This window comes from Schistocerca americana, chromosome 2 (genome assembly GCF_021461395.2).
Source record: "Schistocerca americana isolate TAMUIC-IGC-003095 chromosome 2, iqSchAmer2.1, whole genome shotgun sequence".
NCBI classification, from domain to species: Eukaryota; Metazoa; Arthropoda; class Insecta; order Orthoptera; family Acrididae; genus Schistocerca; species Schistocerca americana.
The window spans coordinates 735,644,276-735,663,277 of record NC_060120.1 but is presented as its reverse complement, the minus strand read 5'-3'; the positions used below and the strand labels follow the sequence as shown (position 1 = coordinate 735,663,277).

The window sequence follows — 19,002 nt, the reverse complement described above, 5'->3', positions numbered from 1 at the left end:
ACATGTTAGTCTGGAGAATCCCATGATACACCACAGTACTTCGATCATTACGGTGGGAGTTGACATACTAACTCAACATTCTACCACTGTACGATGCAAGCGTTTTCTTTTTTCCATTGTCTTGTGGGTGCATCAGGCTAGTTCTTGGTTTCTGAACCTGTAGCTAGTGACATAACTGTTTCATCATGTTTGACATGAAATTAGTACCTTGGCCTGTGATTCCTATTTCAAGGACACCAAACTACAACAACCACTTGATCACCATTCCCTACACCATTGTAGTTGCTTGTTGATGGAATGGCAATCGTTTCCACATATACCTGAAATGGTCAATAATCATTTAAAAATAACTGTTTCCTACTGGAGTCTGGTTAAAAGGTCTAAGAATATCCATTCCTGTCATTCCAAAAGTGAGGTTGCCTCTGGTAACATTTGTAGTGATAACTGCTGATGATTTGAATCCACTTGTTGTGCACACAGTAAAAAAATTTTTATGTACTGGTCTATATCTTCTTTCCTTGTTTTCCACCAGTAACGTTCCACAACCCTTCAATTCATTGGCCTCTGACCCTCATGCCCAGATAGCACTTGGCGATATGCTTCCTTCAACAGCTCTCCTCTCCACTCAGAAGGTACTACCACCTGTGATTCCAACTTAGTTGACCTACATAACAGGCCACAGTGTAGAACGAACTGTGGCTGTGACCCAGTGCCTGCAATAACACAACCTTCCTGCTTCGACTGCCCCTGTTCCCATGATTCTTGCCAGCTTATGAACAACTTCATAGTTAAACACACTTACAATTAGTTTCAATGCCCAACTTGTGAGTCTCACTGAAGGGTCCTTCATCCCATCATTCACTTCAATATTGCACGACTGGTTACCACACTGAACTTCTTGCCTCAGAAATGGCATTGAAAATACATAATCCTGTATTTTATGCTTATCATTTCCTTTTCTACTGTAGAATAACTCCTGTGATCCCTGAACCACAGTATGCTCTTCGTCATCTACCACCTGACTTAAAACACATACCAATGCACGACTAGAAGCATCGCATCATAGTACAAACCCTTTTTAATAGTCTGGAAAAATCAGTATTGGATTTGCAATGACACATGCAGCCATGTGTCCAACAGAAATTATTATGTTCCTTGCCTCCCCCCCCCCCCCCCTCCCTCACAATACCTACTACACAACACTCCACCCATGTATCTGAAGCATCAAAATTTAATGGGAACACCACTTAGTAGACTTGGAGTTCCCATTTGTGTTTAATGATTGTCTACTTCCCCCTGCCTGCCTACTCCATCTGTTACTTCTACGATTCCACTGCCAATGTCCAAACACAACACACTTTTCACATTCAGGCTGATGACAGTGCCTCTGGACATGCCCTGATGTTCTGCACTTATAATACACCTCGCTATCACACACCCCTGTCACTATATCCATCTCTTCTACTTCTGTAGCCAACCTGATAATGGTGCTGAGGTCTTTCTGGTTACTTATCCAAACCAGTGCAGACATATTAGGTGGTGGCCTCACAGGGGAGAATCTAGTGCCCTATGCTCAGTTTCTTGGAGTGTAATACTATTTGCCTCACTTTCCTCCAGCTCATACGTGTGTACATTTCCGTATTCTATCAGCAAAACTGTCCACTGCGTCATTCTGTTTCTTCACTATTCCCCTTAGCTGCTTGCAGAGAAACCTTGTGCTATTTGCTTCTGTACAGCATTGTCTGAGGCTCTGCTTCAACTCCTCAAACTTCTGGCATTTTTTTTAAATCCTCCATACATCTTACAAAAGCTTTGGCTTTTCATATGAACCTCAACTTTGCCATTTGCAATAGCTGACTATCCACCTAACCCCAAATCTCTGCTGCTGCTTCCCTGTCTTTCCAAGAATGACATCACATCCTCAGTTGACTTACCTGAAAAAGGAGTAATCAAATTAGCGCCAGCTGAATCTATTAGAGGACTATCTACCTTGGACAATACCCCCTTTCCCTTCTTAACAACAATTTGGCTGTGCAACAATGCATTATTCACCTGCATTTGCTCTACTTGATTAACTTACAACTAAATTGCCTCCTGCTTGGAACCATTCAGTGTATCGGGCTCTGCCTTTGTGGAACCTTTACTCACAAATGCAAACAAAAAAACAGAACTACACAACAACTGTTTACACACTCACAGCTAAAGCATCCTATTCGCACATGATGCCTAATCCTTAGCCACTTTGACTCAATACACTGCCCGGCAGTATTACCATAATGGTGGCATTTATTTATTTACACATCAAGTTCCATAGGTCATAGAATGTGTCAGTACATGAAATTACAACATAAAAGCAATAAAGATAAAAATAAAATGTTTATGAATCAAAACAAGTCAAGCCAGAAGTTAAAGTAAATGCAATCAACAATACACTATAAGAATCAGCTTAATTTTTCAAGAAACTCCTCGACAGAATAAAAGGATTGACCCACGGGGAAACTCTTCAGTTGTAGATTACTGCTAAGATTTTCAAATTCTTGTGGTAGCTTATTGGAAATTGATGCAGCAGTAGACTGCACACCTTTCTGCACAAGAGTTTAGGATAGCTGATCCAAATGCACGTTTGATTTATGCCGAGTATTAACTGAATGAAAGCTGCTTATTCTTGGGAAAAGCTGATATTGTTAACAAGAAATAACAGTAAAGAATAAATATATTTTGAGGCCAATGTCAAAATACCCAGACTAGTGAACAGGGGTCGTCATGTGGTTCGCGAACTTACACCACTTATTGCCCAAACCACCTGTTCCTTAGTCAAAAATATCCTTTTTGAATGGGAAGAGTTACCCCAAAATATAATATATACGACGTAAGCAAATGAAAATAGACTAATTTTCATGTTGAATGATCACTTACTTCAGATACCATTTGAATAGTAAAAATGGCAGTATTAAGTCTTTGAACAAGATCCTGAACATGGGCTTTCCATGACAGTTTACTATCCCATCTGAACACCTACAAATTTGAACTGTTCAGTTTCACTATCCATATGCCCATTCTGTGAAATTAAAATGTTAGATTTTGTTGAATTGTGTGTTAGAAACTGTAAAAACTGAGTCTTACTGTGATTTAGCGTTAGTTTATTTTCTATAAGCCATGAACTGCACTAACTGAAACCAAGCCAACATTGCACACAGCATCCTTTACTAGCAAGCTTATGTAATCAGCAAACATAAATATATTAGAGTTACTCGTAATACTAGAGATCATGTAATTTATATAAATAAGGAACAAATGTGGCCCCAACACTGATCCCTAGGGCAACCCCCACTTGACTGTAACCCACTCAGACCTCACATCACAGCCCTTCTCAACACTGTGAATAATGACCTTTTGCTGTGTGCTGCTAAAGGAGGAGGTGAACCTACTGTGAGCTACTCCCCGTATTCCATAATGGTCCAACTTCTGGAGCAATATTTTGTAATCAACACAATCAAACACCTTAGTTAAATCAAAAAACATGCCTCATGTTCAAAACCTTTTTTTTTTTTTTTTTTTAATCCATCCAGTACCACACAGAGAAAAGAGAATATAGCATTTTCAGTTGTTAAATAACTTCTAAAGCCGAACTGTACATTTGATAGCAAATTATGTGATGTAAAATTATCAATTATCCTTACATGCACAGCCTTTTAATAACTTTAGCAAACACTGATGGCGTAGAAATAGGTTTAAAATTGTCTACATTATCCCTTTCTCCCTTTTTATACAGCGGCTTTACTGCTGGGTACTTTAATCGTTGAGGAAACTGACCATTCATAAAAGAAAAATTACAAATATGGTTAAGTACAGGGCTAACATGTGCAGCACAACACTTTAATATTCTGCTAGGCACTCCCTCATATACACGAGAGTTCTTAGCTTTCAGTGATTTAATTACTGACTCAATCTCCCCCTTGTCTGTATCATAGAGGAGTATTTCAGACATCAATCTCAGAAAATCGTTTGCCAAGAGAGTTATACGATTCCCTGTAGAAATTAAATTTTTATTGAATTCACAAGCTCAGAAAATGATTGTTTAATACTGCACATACATCTGATTTATTAGTAACAGAAATATTTTTACTACGAACTGACTTTATATCGTCGACCTTGTGCTGCTGGCCAAACACTTCTTTCACTACTGACCACATGGTTTTAATTTTAGCCTGTGAATTCGCTAGTCTATTTGTGTACCACATACTCTTTGCCTTCCTAATGGGCTACCGTAGCTTGATTGTGACACCTTCTAATATTTTGATATAATTCCCACTTTGTTCTACATGATATCCTTATCCCACTAGTCAGCCACCCAGGCTGCCTATCACTGCTAGTACCCTGGTTAGAATGTTCTAATGGAAAGCAAATCTCAAAGAGCATGAGAGATGTGTTAAGGAAAGTATTATGTTTGTCATCTATGTTATCGATGCTATAAACCTCCTGCCACTCTTGTTCCTTGACGACGTTTAAAAAACTCTCTATTGCCACTGGATTAACTTTCCTACATAGTTTATAATTAGATGTGACATTTGTTTGAGTACAAAAGCCTTTTAGTGTTAAAATTTGTGCACCATGGTCTGAAAGGCCACTCACCCTTTTATTAACAGAATGCCTATCTAGTAATGAAGAATGAATAAAAATATTGTCTATGGCCGTGCTACTGTTCCCCTGCACCCTAGTTGGAAACAACACAGTCTGTATCAGATCATATGAAGTTAGGAGATCTACCAATTCCTTCTTATTGCACAATCATATACAAAATTAATATTGGAGTCACAAAATATAACTAATTTCTGGTATTTCCTATAAAGTGAATCAAGAACTCTCTATAGCTTGAGCAAAAATCCTCTGAAGTCAGATTTAGGGGACCTACAAACAACAAAAATTAGAAGTTTAGTTTCACCAAATTAAACTGCCCCTGCACAACATTCAGTGCAGTGCCGTGATACGTCTATGGACTCAAATGGAATACCGCTTTTTACGTACATGGCCACTCCACAAGGAACTCCTTGAAAAACAGCCAGCTAATCTGTATCCTGGAAAATGAAGCCTCTGAATTGTCAAATTATTTAAGTGGTGCTCCGATATACCAATAATTTCAGAGTCAACATCCATAAGCAGTTCACTAACTTTATCTCTAATACCTCTCATATTTTGATGAAATATGTTAATGACGTCCTCTTAAGATGATTCCTTAGTTAGAGGGACTTCCTTTAAGCAAGTATACCTATCAACTGACTTCAATCTAAAAAAGGTGCAGCTCCAACACCAATTACTGCAGGAATTTTTCCCTGAGTGATTCCACCACCACCTACTATACTGTCATCTATAAGCTTTGCCAGCGTCCCCTTCCTATACATATTGAGGTACAGGACATGCCTAGTGAAAGCCATCTACTGACAGACTCAACTGGCACTACTGCAATGTGACCCATGCCCTGTGCCATCAGTGCCTTCTCCAACCCCATGTTAATGTGTCTAACAGCCACATTAAGATTAGGCTGATCATGACTATTAATCAAATTGCATGCATATGGAGTATCATCTCAGTTGTGAGACTGGATTTGTGATTTCCTCTCAAAGAGGTCACAGTTCGTAGTGATAGATGGTAAATCATCGAGTAGAACTGAAGTGATATCTGGCATGCCGCAAGGTAGTGTCATAGGTCCTCTGCTGTTCCTGATTTATATAAATGATCTAGGTGATAATCTGAGCAGCCCCCTTAGATTGTTTGCAGATGATGCTGTAATTTACCGTCTAGTAAAATCATCAGACAGTCAATTCCAATTACAAAATGATCTAGAGTGAATTTCTGTATGGTGCGAAAAGCGGCAATTGGCACTAAACAAAGAAAAGTGCGAGGTCATCCAGGTGGGTAATAAAAGAAATCTGATAAACTTTGGGTATACAACAAATCGCACAAATCTAAGGGCTGTCAATTCGACTAAATACCTTGGAATTACAATTACGAGCAACTTAAATTGGAAAGACCAGATAGATAATATTGTGGGGAAGGTGAAACAAGGACTGCGCTTTGTTGGCAGAATACTTAGAAGGTGCAACAAACCCACTACAGAGACAGCCTACATTACACTTGTCCGTCCTCTGCTGGAATATTGCAGCGTGGTGTGGGACCCTTACCAAGTAGGATTGACAGAGGACATCAAAAAAGTGCAAAGAAGGGCAGCCCATTTCGTGTTATAATGCAACAGGGGTGAGAGTGTCACTGATATGATATGCGAGTTGGGGTGGCAGTCACTGAAACAAAGGCAGTTTTCTTTGCGGCAAGATCTATTTACGAAATTTCAATCACCAACTTTCTCTTCCGAAAGCGAAAATATTTTGTTGATACCCACCTACATAGGGAGAAATGATAATCATAATAAAATAAGAGAAATCAGAGCTGGAATCGAAAGATTTAGGTGTTCCTTTTTCCCACGCGCCATTCGAGAGTGGAATGGTAGAGTAGTAGTATGAAAACGGTTTGATGAACCTTGTGCCAGGCGCTTAAGTGCGAATTGCAGAGTAACGATGTATATGTAGATGGAGGTCACCACCTACATCATATTCCCCGTCCCTATCAAGATTCTTCCCTGCTCCACCTACTATCATTATCTGATTCTCCTTCGTGAAATTCCTACATAACTCCCCTATGCAGTCAGTCATCTAAGCCAACCCTGCACGAGACTTCACAATGCTGGTGGCTTGGTACTCACTCCCAAACACTTCCTGCGATTGCTGGCCCACACCTCTACCACCAATCCACTGATATCAAGCCAGCACATGGTGCTCTGTGCTCTAGTAGGTTGCACTGTGAACACCTTACTCGTTGCAAATAGTGCTGCCTGCCATTTCCAAAAAATTGTGATATATCAGCTAGTTCTAACGGCCTCACAAATGCCACCTATTGTGCTGCGGCCGAGGGAGCCATACCAAATAGTGTGTTCCAAGCAGCAAGAAATAAATCAGCTTTATTTATATTCAAACTGAATACAACAAAATAACCATTTGGACCTGAATACAAACTACTTGGTTCCAATCCAACGACAGTCGCTAACATTGTGCTAGAAGACTTCTTTTGAGGTCGACATCTATGAGTAGAGGAGCTTGGGGACAGTCCTGGGGAGAGGTACTGGCCAGGTGGCAGTCATTGCCAGTCGCAGGTAGATGTGGCTGCTGTGGTGAGATGTCACTCTCTGATGAACCGATGATTCAGTCGTCAGCGGAGGGAATGACAGTAAGCTGCACACAGATGGGCTGCTGGTGCAGCCGATGTTGTGCCCAGCATGGAGAACTCTAGCGAGACACTTAGTGATGCCACAGATGTGACTCGGAGTGTAGGTGTTGGTGACTGGTATGGAGAATTCAAACTAGGCACAGAGTGAAGATTCGGCTCTGAGTGATGACATTGGCAGATGATACAGTGAACTTGTACAGGATGCAGAATGAAGAGTCAGATGCAGGCAGCATGTATGACAGTGCAGGATAACAGAAGCTTCAATTGAGGGACTGGGGACTGCAGGCAGCACTATGACCCCCTATGTGAATTGGCTCTGGTCAGCCTGGCAGTGCCCTTTACAACTGCCTGGCAGAAAAATACTTCCATGAGATTGGTGGGCACATGATTAATACAAGGCTGATTGGTGCCCACAATGGCAACACTAATTATGGCACCTCTCGTGCCTCTAGCGGCAAAGCTGGTGCCACGTATTACCCTGGCAGCTGCAGGAGATAGGATTGACAACGGTGTGCTTATGTTTGTGATCACACTGTTTACCCTGCATCTCTACAGAGGTGTTGCTAGTGCCCTGAAGAGGCAGCAGCCCACAAGACGCACGTCTATGATGCATACTGGTGAGTCACACGAGGGCACTATACTACTGTGGAATTCTAGTGACAGTCCAGCCTTACATCCATTTCCCCTGCACACAAAAGTATGTGAAAGAAACCAGTTTGTTCAGTCATCCCACTGTATGTTCACACTGCGAGCTGTGGTTGTGATGCCTGTGTGCAGCTGCAAATACTGGCAGTGGTCAACTCTTCTGGTACCAATAGTTTGGGGTGAATGGCCTCAAGGTGGCAGGGTTGGTAGCGGTAAAGCATTATGAGAATGTCAGGCATCAGTAATACAAGAAAACAGCATCAATAATGAAACATTTTGTTCAGACCTAAGGTAAAAAAACACAGTGTTGCTTCATGGCAAACATGAACCCTCTTTGGTGCATGGTGAAGTCAGGAAGCAGAGGACTGCAGAGGACCACCGAGGCCAGCAGGTGATGTGTGCAACCACAAAGGTTATGCTGATGCCTAGAATCCGTGCAGTGCCATGTGCTATGCATGGCATGGCTGTTTGGGTCAAGGTGTGCCAGAAGCACAGAGGCCCACTGTAATTCTTGTAGGGGATGTCAGCTCACAGAAGTGGAACTTGCCGTTGTGAGCAAAGGCGAGCAGCGCCAGGATGCCCGCACCAATGGGAGAGGGCGAGCAGCTGCACTGCCCTAGTCTTAAATGGCTGCCCTCTGGGGCAGAAGTCTGCTGTGACTGGAGTGAGTTAGAAAGTGGCTCTCCAGTGGGAATGCATCAAGTCCAAGCAAGTTGACTCAGAGCCTGCAGTCGGACCAATGGTAGTGATGGTCAAACCTCATGGTGGCTGTTTGCAAAACTGTATTGGCCCTCCACCTGGTGCAGAATTCTCCTTGTGGCTGGTGCTGCCAATCTGGAACACCTTTGGCTAGAAATGAAGGGTATTTACTCTGGTTAGGTGTTCATTTGATGCGCTGATGTACCACTTCCAACCAACCAGTATAACAAGTGTGTCACTCAAAGGTGTGGAAGCTTGTCAGCCAGACTCACAGTAGCCCTGTCCTTTTGCTATGTCATCAGTATTGCAATGACTGGCCCAACTTGGCCCCTCATTTAGACCAGTTGCCATGACAATGTTTCAACTCCTGCTGGCTTCTAAGGCTTTTCACAAGGGCTGTGGCAGAGCTAATATTTTCTGAATAGTGCCCAAAAAATAGTGGCTGCGCAACAGAATTTTAAGAAACCTTTTGAGAAAAGAGAAACAGTTGTATGGATATCAAGCTCTGTTGGAAAGCCAATACTAAGCAAAGAAGGGAACACTGATTGATGTAGGGACTATATAGCAGATCTTACATGAAGGACAGATACTTGAAGACAGTATTATTGAAAGGGAAGAGAAAGTAGATGAAGATGATTGGGAACTGAAAGATTACTCTAAACATTCCTCAGAATTATTGAGATCCTTGGGAGAACAAACCGCAAAATATATATATATATATATTCCACCTGTATACAAGATTTACGAGACAGACAAAATACACCCAGACTTCAAGAAAAATGCAACAATCCAATTCCAAAAAAGTCAGGTGTGAATATTATCATACCATCAGCTGAATAGGTGATGTTGCAAAGTACTAATACAAATTATTTACAGAAGAATGGAAACAGGAATAAACTAGGGGAAGACTAGTTTGCGTTCTGCAGAAATGTAGTAACATGCAAGGCAATACAAACAACATGACTTATCTTAGAAGACAACTGAAAAAAAGCAAACCTATGTTTACATCATTTGTAGATTTAGATAAAGTTTCTGACAATGCTGACTGGAATATACTCTTTGAAATTCTTAAGGTAGTATTGATAAAACATAGAGAGTGGAATTTTACACACAACTCCTACAGAAACCAGATGGCAGTTATAAGAGTCAAAGGGCATGAAAATGAGGCAGTGGTTGAGAAAGGAGAAAGACAGTGTTATAGCCTATCCCTGGTGATATACAATCTATACAGTGAGCAAGCTATGAAAGAAAGTAGGAAGCAATTTGGAAACAGAAGTAAAGTTCAGGGAGAAGAAATAAAAACTTTAAGGTTTGCCAATGACATTGTAAATCTGTCTGACACAGCAAAGGACATGGAAGATCAGATGACAAAATGGAAAATGTCTTGAATAGTGGTTATAAGATGAAAAAAAAAAAAAAGGCGGTGATAGAGTGTAGTCAAATTCAAAGAAGGCATCACAATGGCCAAATTAGACAGATTGATTGGGTGATGAGGGAGGTTAAGGAACTAAACAGTGAAGTCATCAGATTCTCATTCAAGGCGTTGAAGTTAATGACGTTAACCAGAAATTTGATGGAATTGTAATAGCATGTAGGAGTGGTAAAACGGAGGCACTGAAAGCCATACTGATGCAAGGGACAAAAAACATTTTAAAGAGAGGTAGAAGTATGTAGGTTGGTAGGTCTGCAGGTCACAGAGCAGATTAGGCTTCCCACACAGCTCATCTGCAGAACGAGACACCTCCCTCAGGTTTGACCCCACCTACCCAATGCAGTGATAATGCAGTAACAGAATAAATAATCCCTTCTAGCCACGTGGAGAGGAAATCTGTAAAAGTTAGAGTGAAAAGGTTAAAAACATAATGAACATCAGTAGGACTGACAATAGTACAATAGGATGACAGGAATAATACATTCAATAAGTAGGTGGGTACAGTTGAGTGTCTTCTGAGACTCAGCACGTGGCAGGTGAGCGTACCTCCCACAACCACCCAATTCCCGATCAGTTATAGTCAAAGTGTTAAAGATGTAAACAGAAACCACTATCCTCAGAGGAAGAATAAAAATGAGTTCAATTGTACTTCTGTCATCAGCTAGTATGATAGAACCATTTTAAAATTTACTAGGGGAAAAGACTTCTCCAAGTACATTTTCAATATTCTCCACAAATAACATCAGTTTGTAGATAGAAAGGATCCTTATCAGTCTGGGAGCAAACCTGAGCACGTTTTTGCAGTTAACTCGTTTTTGCTTTCCTCTCATAAGGGCCCACGGAAGGAAAATTCTCAGTACCATGAAAACCTGGAGAATTCAGGTCTGTCTGAAGAGATTGCTGGAGCCTCGTGAAAACTGGCTAATAACTTTTGTCTTTTTCACTGCACAAGGTGTCTTCCTGATGGTGCCCACTCCTATCAAGAGCTCTTCTTAGGGTGTCACACAGCCAGAACTACGTTCATCTGGCTTTATGGCCAATGCCTTGAGTCACAGTGCCTGTAAATGGACAGGCACCTATTCCTAAGATTGTGTGAGCAGGTAACAGCTCAGGCATCAATAACACATTTCCTGTGGCCTGTCAGGGACTACCATCATATGGATACCTGACAACCATCCCCTTGTTGGGTATCAGAGGGACTTGCAGTTGGAGGTCAAAGTAAGATGTGAAATAATTAAACAAAGTTGGACAAGCCTTAAGTGATATCATACAAACAAGCAAAGTTGTCAATAGGGAATCTGTCCTAGAGACCAAATCTGAGAAAAGACATAGTCAGAGAATAATATTGTAGCGCAAGAAAGAAAAAGCACTGCACTGGTTTGGAACTCCATGTTTGCCACACACACGCTCACAAAAGAGTTGAGAGCCCTGGGGGTGGAGGGGGGACACAAAGTAGAGAGGATATAAAATGCAGACACGCAATAGAAGAAAAGTGTTTCTGGAAAAAGATAAATATTTTAGCACGTAACATGAATTTATGCACTAGGGAGTTTCTCTGAAAGTATTTTTCTAGGGCATAGCCTTGCACAGGATTTAATATGGATGATAAAAATTACAGACAAGAAGAGAATAGAAGCTTCTGAAATGTGTGCCACAGAAGAATGCCGAAGATTAGGTGAGCAGATCACATAACTACTGAAAAAGTAATGAACTGAAGTAAGAAGAGAAATAATTTATAGCACATCATAACTAAAAGAAAGGTTTGGTTGATAGGACCACATCCTGAAACATCAAGGAATGGTCAGTTTAATGAGAGAAGTGCGACGGGTAAAAACTGCAGAGTGAGAACAAAATGTGACTACAGTAAGCTGATGTAGGTTGTGGTTGTTATGAAGAGATGAGGAGGCTTGTTCAGGATAGACCAGCATGGAGTGGCACATTAAACACCTCTAAGGACAACATTTAATACCTTTGTTGAGGTTGCTATGTAGCAACTCAAAGTACTCTCACAGTGATAAAGACTCACCAGGGAGCATTGTGTTAATTTCTTTCCATTCAAAATTCAGAAACATCAACAAACAGAAAGAGAAGGAAAATATCAACAAATTTATTTCACTTTACTGTCAAGTTCGGCATGCCAAATTAAACTGAAGTACTGAATACAGCACATACTCACTTTTGCTTAGAAACATCCACAAATAGAAAGAGAAGGAAAATATCAACAAATTTATTTCACTTTACTGTCAAGTTCTGTATACCAAATTAAACTGAAGTACTCAATACAGCACATACTCACTTTTGCTTTGCTGACTTCATAGAAAAATATAATACTACAGTACATTATTTTTCCAAGCATGAAACATTAATACCACACAACAGTGACAGCAAAATATGGAAAATTTCAATCTGAATACAAAAACAAATGCACTGTACCACATGTTTCACATGCAAATGGCTTCTCTCCCGTGTGTATTCGCTGATGGTTATGGAGTGTTGAAAGCTCCTTGAAGGCTCTGTCACATTCAGTACAAACGTGTGGCTTCTCATCACTGTGGTACAGCAAATGTTTATGATATGACTGTTGGAATGTAAATGTTTTATCACATATACCACATCTGTATGGCATTTCACCTGAAGAAAAGAAAGTTACACACAGAAATTGAAGTTTCAGCTGTGAACAGTTCCACAGGACAATATGCAAAAGGACACACTAAATTTATGACTCTGCATGCAAAGTTCTATTACATTTAGCAAGAATAAGAAGTAAGAAATTTGATCAAGACACCATTCCACAGCCACACTCGATGAAACTTCTTTATTCACATTGCCAGCTATACAGGGTGAGGCAGGAAGTACAGGCCATCCCAAATATATCCAAAATGAGTAAATATACCAAGATGCCATTTGCTGAATTATTGCAGACAATGTAGCATATTTTCTCATGTACACAAGTAAATCTGAACATTTATAGCTGCAAAATTATAGCATTTTTAATGGAGCCACACACTTTTCTTCCTATGGTGCTGAAGAGAGTCTTTGAAGATGACTTCAGTCACATGAAATGTGAAACTTGATCACATAGAACAAGATAACAGTGCCACAAAACATGGTTCAAATGGCTCTGAGCACTATGGGACTTAACAGCTGTGGTCATCAGTCCCCTAGAACTTAGAACTACTTAACCCTAACTAATCTAAGGACATCACACACATCCATGCCCGAGGCAGGATTTGAACCTGCGACCGTAGCAGTCGCGCGGTTCCGGACTGCGCGCCTAGAACCACGAGACCACCGCGGTCGGCCACAAAACATTGTCCTGCTCTTTGGAGAAGAGCTCTCGCAAAGTTTTATCTTACTGTAAGCATATACATAACTCAGGTACAGTTCATGTGTACACATGTGTGCCTGAGGTCCTCAATCTGTGCTCTGCTGTCGAAGCACTCAGAGTACTTGCTTGTAAAGCTATTCAGATTTTCACAATTCATACCACAACTGAAAAAGTGGATATGGACTTTGTTTGTGATGAATGTCACCAAACTGTTGGAGCAGCAGTGAGGTTGTATCCAAAACTTATCCAGACTGTGCCAAGCACACATAATCTGTCTTTGCAAACATTACAAAAAGTTCAAGTAATTGGCAGTCAAAGAATAAAATCCATCAATGAAAAATAATAATAATCACAAAGAAACAGTTTGAAAGTGCGAGTGGGATGAGCCAAAGCAATGTAAAGATTTCCACTTTCCACATTTTGCTTTGTCAACAGGTTCAAAATTTGTTACACTTTTCCGGATAGCCTCTACAAAAACTGTGAAGTAATGTGGCGTTTCTATGCAAGATTCTGTTTATGGATGAAGCACTGCCTACAAACCATGGGGGCAAATCAATCCTCCCAACATGCACTATTGGTCAGTCGAAAAGCCATGCACTTCAGGAAACACACAATAACCTGTACTCTGTGCCCCAGTGTATATGCAGGGAAAATCGCAACAAGAGGTCCACAAGGAAAGTTTGACAGTTCTCGAATACACGAAATGCCTTATAACATGGGTCTTTGCCGCAATAAGTCCAGATGAAATTCAAAGTGCAACCTGTCTATCTGGCATTGCTTTATAGTGTTTATTAATGCTCAAGGTCCACCTATTTGAGTACTTCTATGCCAGTAACAATAACAAACACGTGAACCAAACCCACATAGCTTGTTTCTTTACATTTGGTGCAGTACAGCATGACAGTGGTTTGTGGTGCCCTTATCTTGCTACTATTGATCAAGTTTCACATGTTATGTCTTTGAAATAATCTTTGACGGATCTTTCTAATGCCACAGAAAAAAGTGTATGGTTCCAATTAAAACTTAAAAAAACTATCATAATTTGGCAACTAAAATTTTTAAAACTTACTTATGTGCTATTTGTGGGCCAGGAGAAGGTCCAGCAGCAGCTTATGGGCATGTTATCTAATGTGGACACTACAGCATGAACTACCAATATTGGTTCACTTATCATCTAAAAGTGGAATGGCTGAAGTTTGCCAATACACTTTGCTACTCATGTTGCACATGTGCACAGGGCACTTTTGTCTTATCATGCCTCTCACTCTTCTGACAGTGCTATTGTAGGAAGACTATAAGAACAATAAACTTGTATATCCCTTCACACAAGCAGAAATTAGGCAAATAATTTGAAGACTAAAAATGAAAAAATCTCCGTCAGATGGAATAACTGCCAAAACAATACAAGTGTTTTGTGACCAATTAGAACTGTACAATGAGTGTCACTTGCAAGGAAGGATCCCTGCACCATGTAAAAATGCTGATGTGGTGATTATTAGTAAAGGACAAGAGAAGAACCCAATGATACCCAAATCTTACAGACCACTTTGCTTTCTAAATGTTCTCTTCAAGATATCTGAAAAACTATCATGCAAGAAACTAAAATCATAGACTGTACATGGAATGAGGCCTCACCAGTACAGGTGTAGAAGAGGAAAGTCAACTGAAGATGCAACCTGCATTCACTATATGTACACTACAGCAATGATGATCAATATTACTGGCTGCCTTTCTTTGTTCGGCTTGTGGAGTTAGAGTATCCAGAGGTACTGTAAAACTGCCTAAAGAGCTATTGCCATGGGAGACATGCACCTTTCATATGCTCACGAATGGAATGACAAAGACCGTATCAAAAGGCCATTCACATGTATCCATGTGTGGTCGATTACAGAAATTACATGACAGCGGTAACATAAGTGGAATGGTAGCATTTGCAAGTGACAAATTGAAGCAGTGACTCCAGAATAACTACAGATATGCAACACAGGGCTCCATGAACTTGACAGATGGTGTCAAAGTGACACACTATCACTACCATCTCACAAAACTATGTACTTACTGTTGAAAGGAAAAGAGCAAGGTATCTTAAAATAAAGTTAAACAATTTAATGACTAAAACAAGCATAGGAATGAGATGTCTTGGACGAACATCATAATTTTGCACATTATGTAGAGGAGCCAGACAGAAAAGATACAAATGTTATAAATAAAATTGAAGAGGTCAGTGGAAGAAAGTGATAACCCGCATTTTGTAAGGGTTAGTCAGATCATGTGTTTTCTAGGGTCTATCTGGACAAGGGTGCTCTCATCTCTGTCCACAAGGTGACAGAAACAGGGGATCGGCTTAAGGAGATGGTGCCCAAGATATTTCCATGGGAGGAGATGAAGGTGCTGGTCAAGAGAGCAGCTGAGCTCTTCAAAACCACAGAGATATCAATCTGGGTACCGAACTTCTTTACAACATTTCTTCTAAGATGCTGTTCGAGAAAGTGTGGGCACAGATCCAGAAGGTCTCAACAGATGAATGGAAGGTAATCAACTGCAAGATTGAGCAGATGGCCAAACCCTTGTGGCTGAAGTCAGCAAGAAATTCCTTATGGCAATGTGAGAACAGGACCCGAAATTGTACTAAGGGTTCTTGCAGGTTGCCATCAGGATAATCAAAGACATTGGAAGTGATCATGATGGCAAGCTGGTGGCTGCAAGTGTTGCAGATAAGCCTGCAACACAGTAAAGGGGCAACTGTCACCCTGAGTCGCTTTCTAGGAACAGGACGTAGACATGGCCCTGATCCAGGAATCCTATGTGTATAAAGGATACGTTTCAGGTCCCAGAGAACTGGAGGTAAGTTGATTTATGCTAGGAATCTAAAAAGCTCCAGAACATTCATTTATGTTAAAAATGGAATTTCATTCATGCAGATGGAGAACTTCTGTTACTGGGACTTAGATACCATCAGGATGAAACAATGGGAGGGGGGTAGCATGAGGGAAATTGTATTGGCCTCAAGCTTTCCTTCCCTACGAGGACAGTACTACTCCTTCCCTGGCAGTTGCTCAGAGCAGAATAAACAACTGCTCGTTAGTTGTGATGCCAACATGCACAAAACAGTGTGGGGAAGCAGCGGCACCAACAACAGAGATGAGTATTGTCCTGAACACTTGATTGAGAGTAAGCTGGAGAGCCTGAATAGGGGCAGGGAATCTACATTCAGGAACATAAGATGGGAAGAAGTTATTTATATAACTTTTGGGTCTGTTCTAATGGGTGCCCATGTCAAACAATGGCATGTGATATTCACGTCATCCTTATCTGACTACATTTATATTAAGTTTGAGGTTGAAATGAGTACTAAACAGACCATGGCCTATAGGAATCCTAGAAGACACAGTGGGACTCTTATAGCATAAAGACTTGAACTCACACTTATCTGAATTCAGAACATTGATAAAGAATCCATTAAATTTGGAGGAAAAGTCAGACACAGTGACATTTGTCATTATGACCTCATATTTAGAAAACGGAGCAATCACCGAGAAGTTTACAAACAGGGATGTACCTTGGTGGAACAATGGCCTGGAATGGCAAAGGAAGCAGGTAAGTACACTTTTCAACCTTGCAAGAAGGAAAGGACAAAGGGCAAAATATCGGGAGGCCCTTGCAAAATACAACCTTGCAATTAACCAAGCGAAATTATGATTGCGAGGAAGTGGAAGGTACAACTACTTGTGCCAAACTTCACAAGATCTTCTGTAGAATAGTAACTAAGCCAAGCAATACTCTGCAGGAGGAGGATGGTGAGTAAACAAGATCAGTGAATGATGCTGGATGTGTTCCTGAGAACTTAATGCCCTCAGTGCACTCTGGCAGACAACACAGACCGAGATTCAATTCCTGAGGCACTGGTTTACAGGTTATCAAAGGGAGAACTGGAATCTGCCAGAAAATGTGTTAATTTCAAACAAATCCGGTGGGTAGTGGAAATGTTTCAACCATTCAGGCACCACACCGATGGAATCTTTCATCTCAACTGCAACAGTGAGGAAAGAATATCATTAGATTCATACATAGCCTGTTTGGCATCAGCCTATCAGCAGGAATCATCCCTAATTCTTGGGGGATACAGGATTTTTTTCATCTTCAAGCTAGTAAGAATCGATCATAACGAGGTCAAAGATATGAGACTGATCAGTCTGTCCTCTCTTTTTAAAGACATTAGAAAAACTGTTTAGGGAAAGGATGCTAACTAAGGTTCCTTTCCATGTAAACCAACAAGCATATCAAACTGGCAGTTCATGAAACAGCACTTCACCTACTTGTTGGGAAGGCAAAAAAAGCAAATTGCTCTAAATACTAGATGCTGCTTTTGTCACAGATATGCAGACAACTTAGTCTTAGTAATACTTGGCAAATTTATTAGTACTGTCAGAACTATGACACAAAGTCATAGGAACTGGATCTAAGGGTCACCACCAAGAAAACTGTTGTGGTAGCATTTACAAGGAAGCATATTCAGCACATGTATGAGAATCTTAAGCTTCTTGATGAAACTCTACCCATAAGTAGGTAGTGAAGTATCTAGTGGTAACCCTGGATGTGAAATTATGTGGGAAAATTGGAAAGTAAAGCACAATAATTTTATTTCAAAAAGTTTAATACGTAACAAAACAAATAATCACAAACAAACTTACATCTTTTACCTACTTTCCTATATAGTCACCAATGTTCTCAACAATTTCTCCCATTGTGGTACCAGTTTCATAGAAGCCTGTTTGGCTGGAGAATAACCATCTGTGGACTCTTGATTTCACTTCTGCATCTGTCGCAAAGCATTGGCTAACCGGGATTGTATTCATGGGACCAAACAATTCCAAAGGTGCAAATTCCGGACTTTATGGTGGATGCTAGAGCACCTTCCATCCAAATCCGGTGATTTTATCACGAACAGGAGCAGCAACATGGGGGCAAGCATTATCATGAAGAAGTTTGAAATCATCAGCATTAGTGTTGTGGCATTTGTCATGAAGAGCATGAGTCAACTTAACCACAGTGTTGATGTAGGCTGCAGCATTCATATTGGTCCCATGTTTACTGAAGTCCACCAATACTACACCATGCATATTCAGAACACAGTCACAAGCACCTTCCTAGCAAACTGAGTCACTTTGAATATTTTTCGTACTGGGGCCTGCTTGGTTTCAGGCATGTAGTGGTATGCCCACAGCTCGTCACAAGTGACAATTTCTTTCAGAAACTCATGTCCTCCTGTGGTATAATGCATTCAAATGATTCAAGCTTGTCATCATTCACTGTCCTTCGGTCATATGTAAGCAGCCAGCGAGCATTAACTTTACGGCATTGTAACATGTCATGAACAACATCGTGCACCGCATCATAGGAAATGTTGAACTGCTGCAATAAATTTCGCAATTGCAAACACCAGTTGTTCAAAATTGCTGCCTCAATGGCCCCAACATCCTGCAGGGTTGCAGCTGTTACCAGCTGCCCGGAGCATGGAGAATCACTAAGGTTCACATAGCGCTCTTGGAAGAATGCACATAACCTGGAGACATTGGTATCATCCATACAGTTGCCCCCATACACATCACGCATGTTTCTGTGA

At 40.7% G+C, this 19,002-nt stretch overlaps 1 protein-coding gene across 1 annotated transcript in view; it reads right to left on the bottom strand.

The window, feature by feature from the left end:
- LOC124595106 (zinc finger protein 252-like) overlaps window positions 1-19,002 on the bottom strand; it is an 80,324-nt gene that overhangs the window by 44,665 nt on the left and 16,657 nt on the right. Inside the window, exon 4 of the mRNA XM_047133703.1 lies at window positions 12,485-12,682. Coding sequence (XP_046989659.1) covers window positions 12,485-12,682 — 198 coding nt within the window. The remainder of the gene's footprint in view (window positions 1-12,484; window positions 12,683-19,002) is intronic.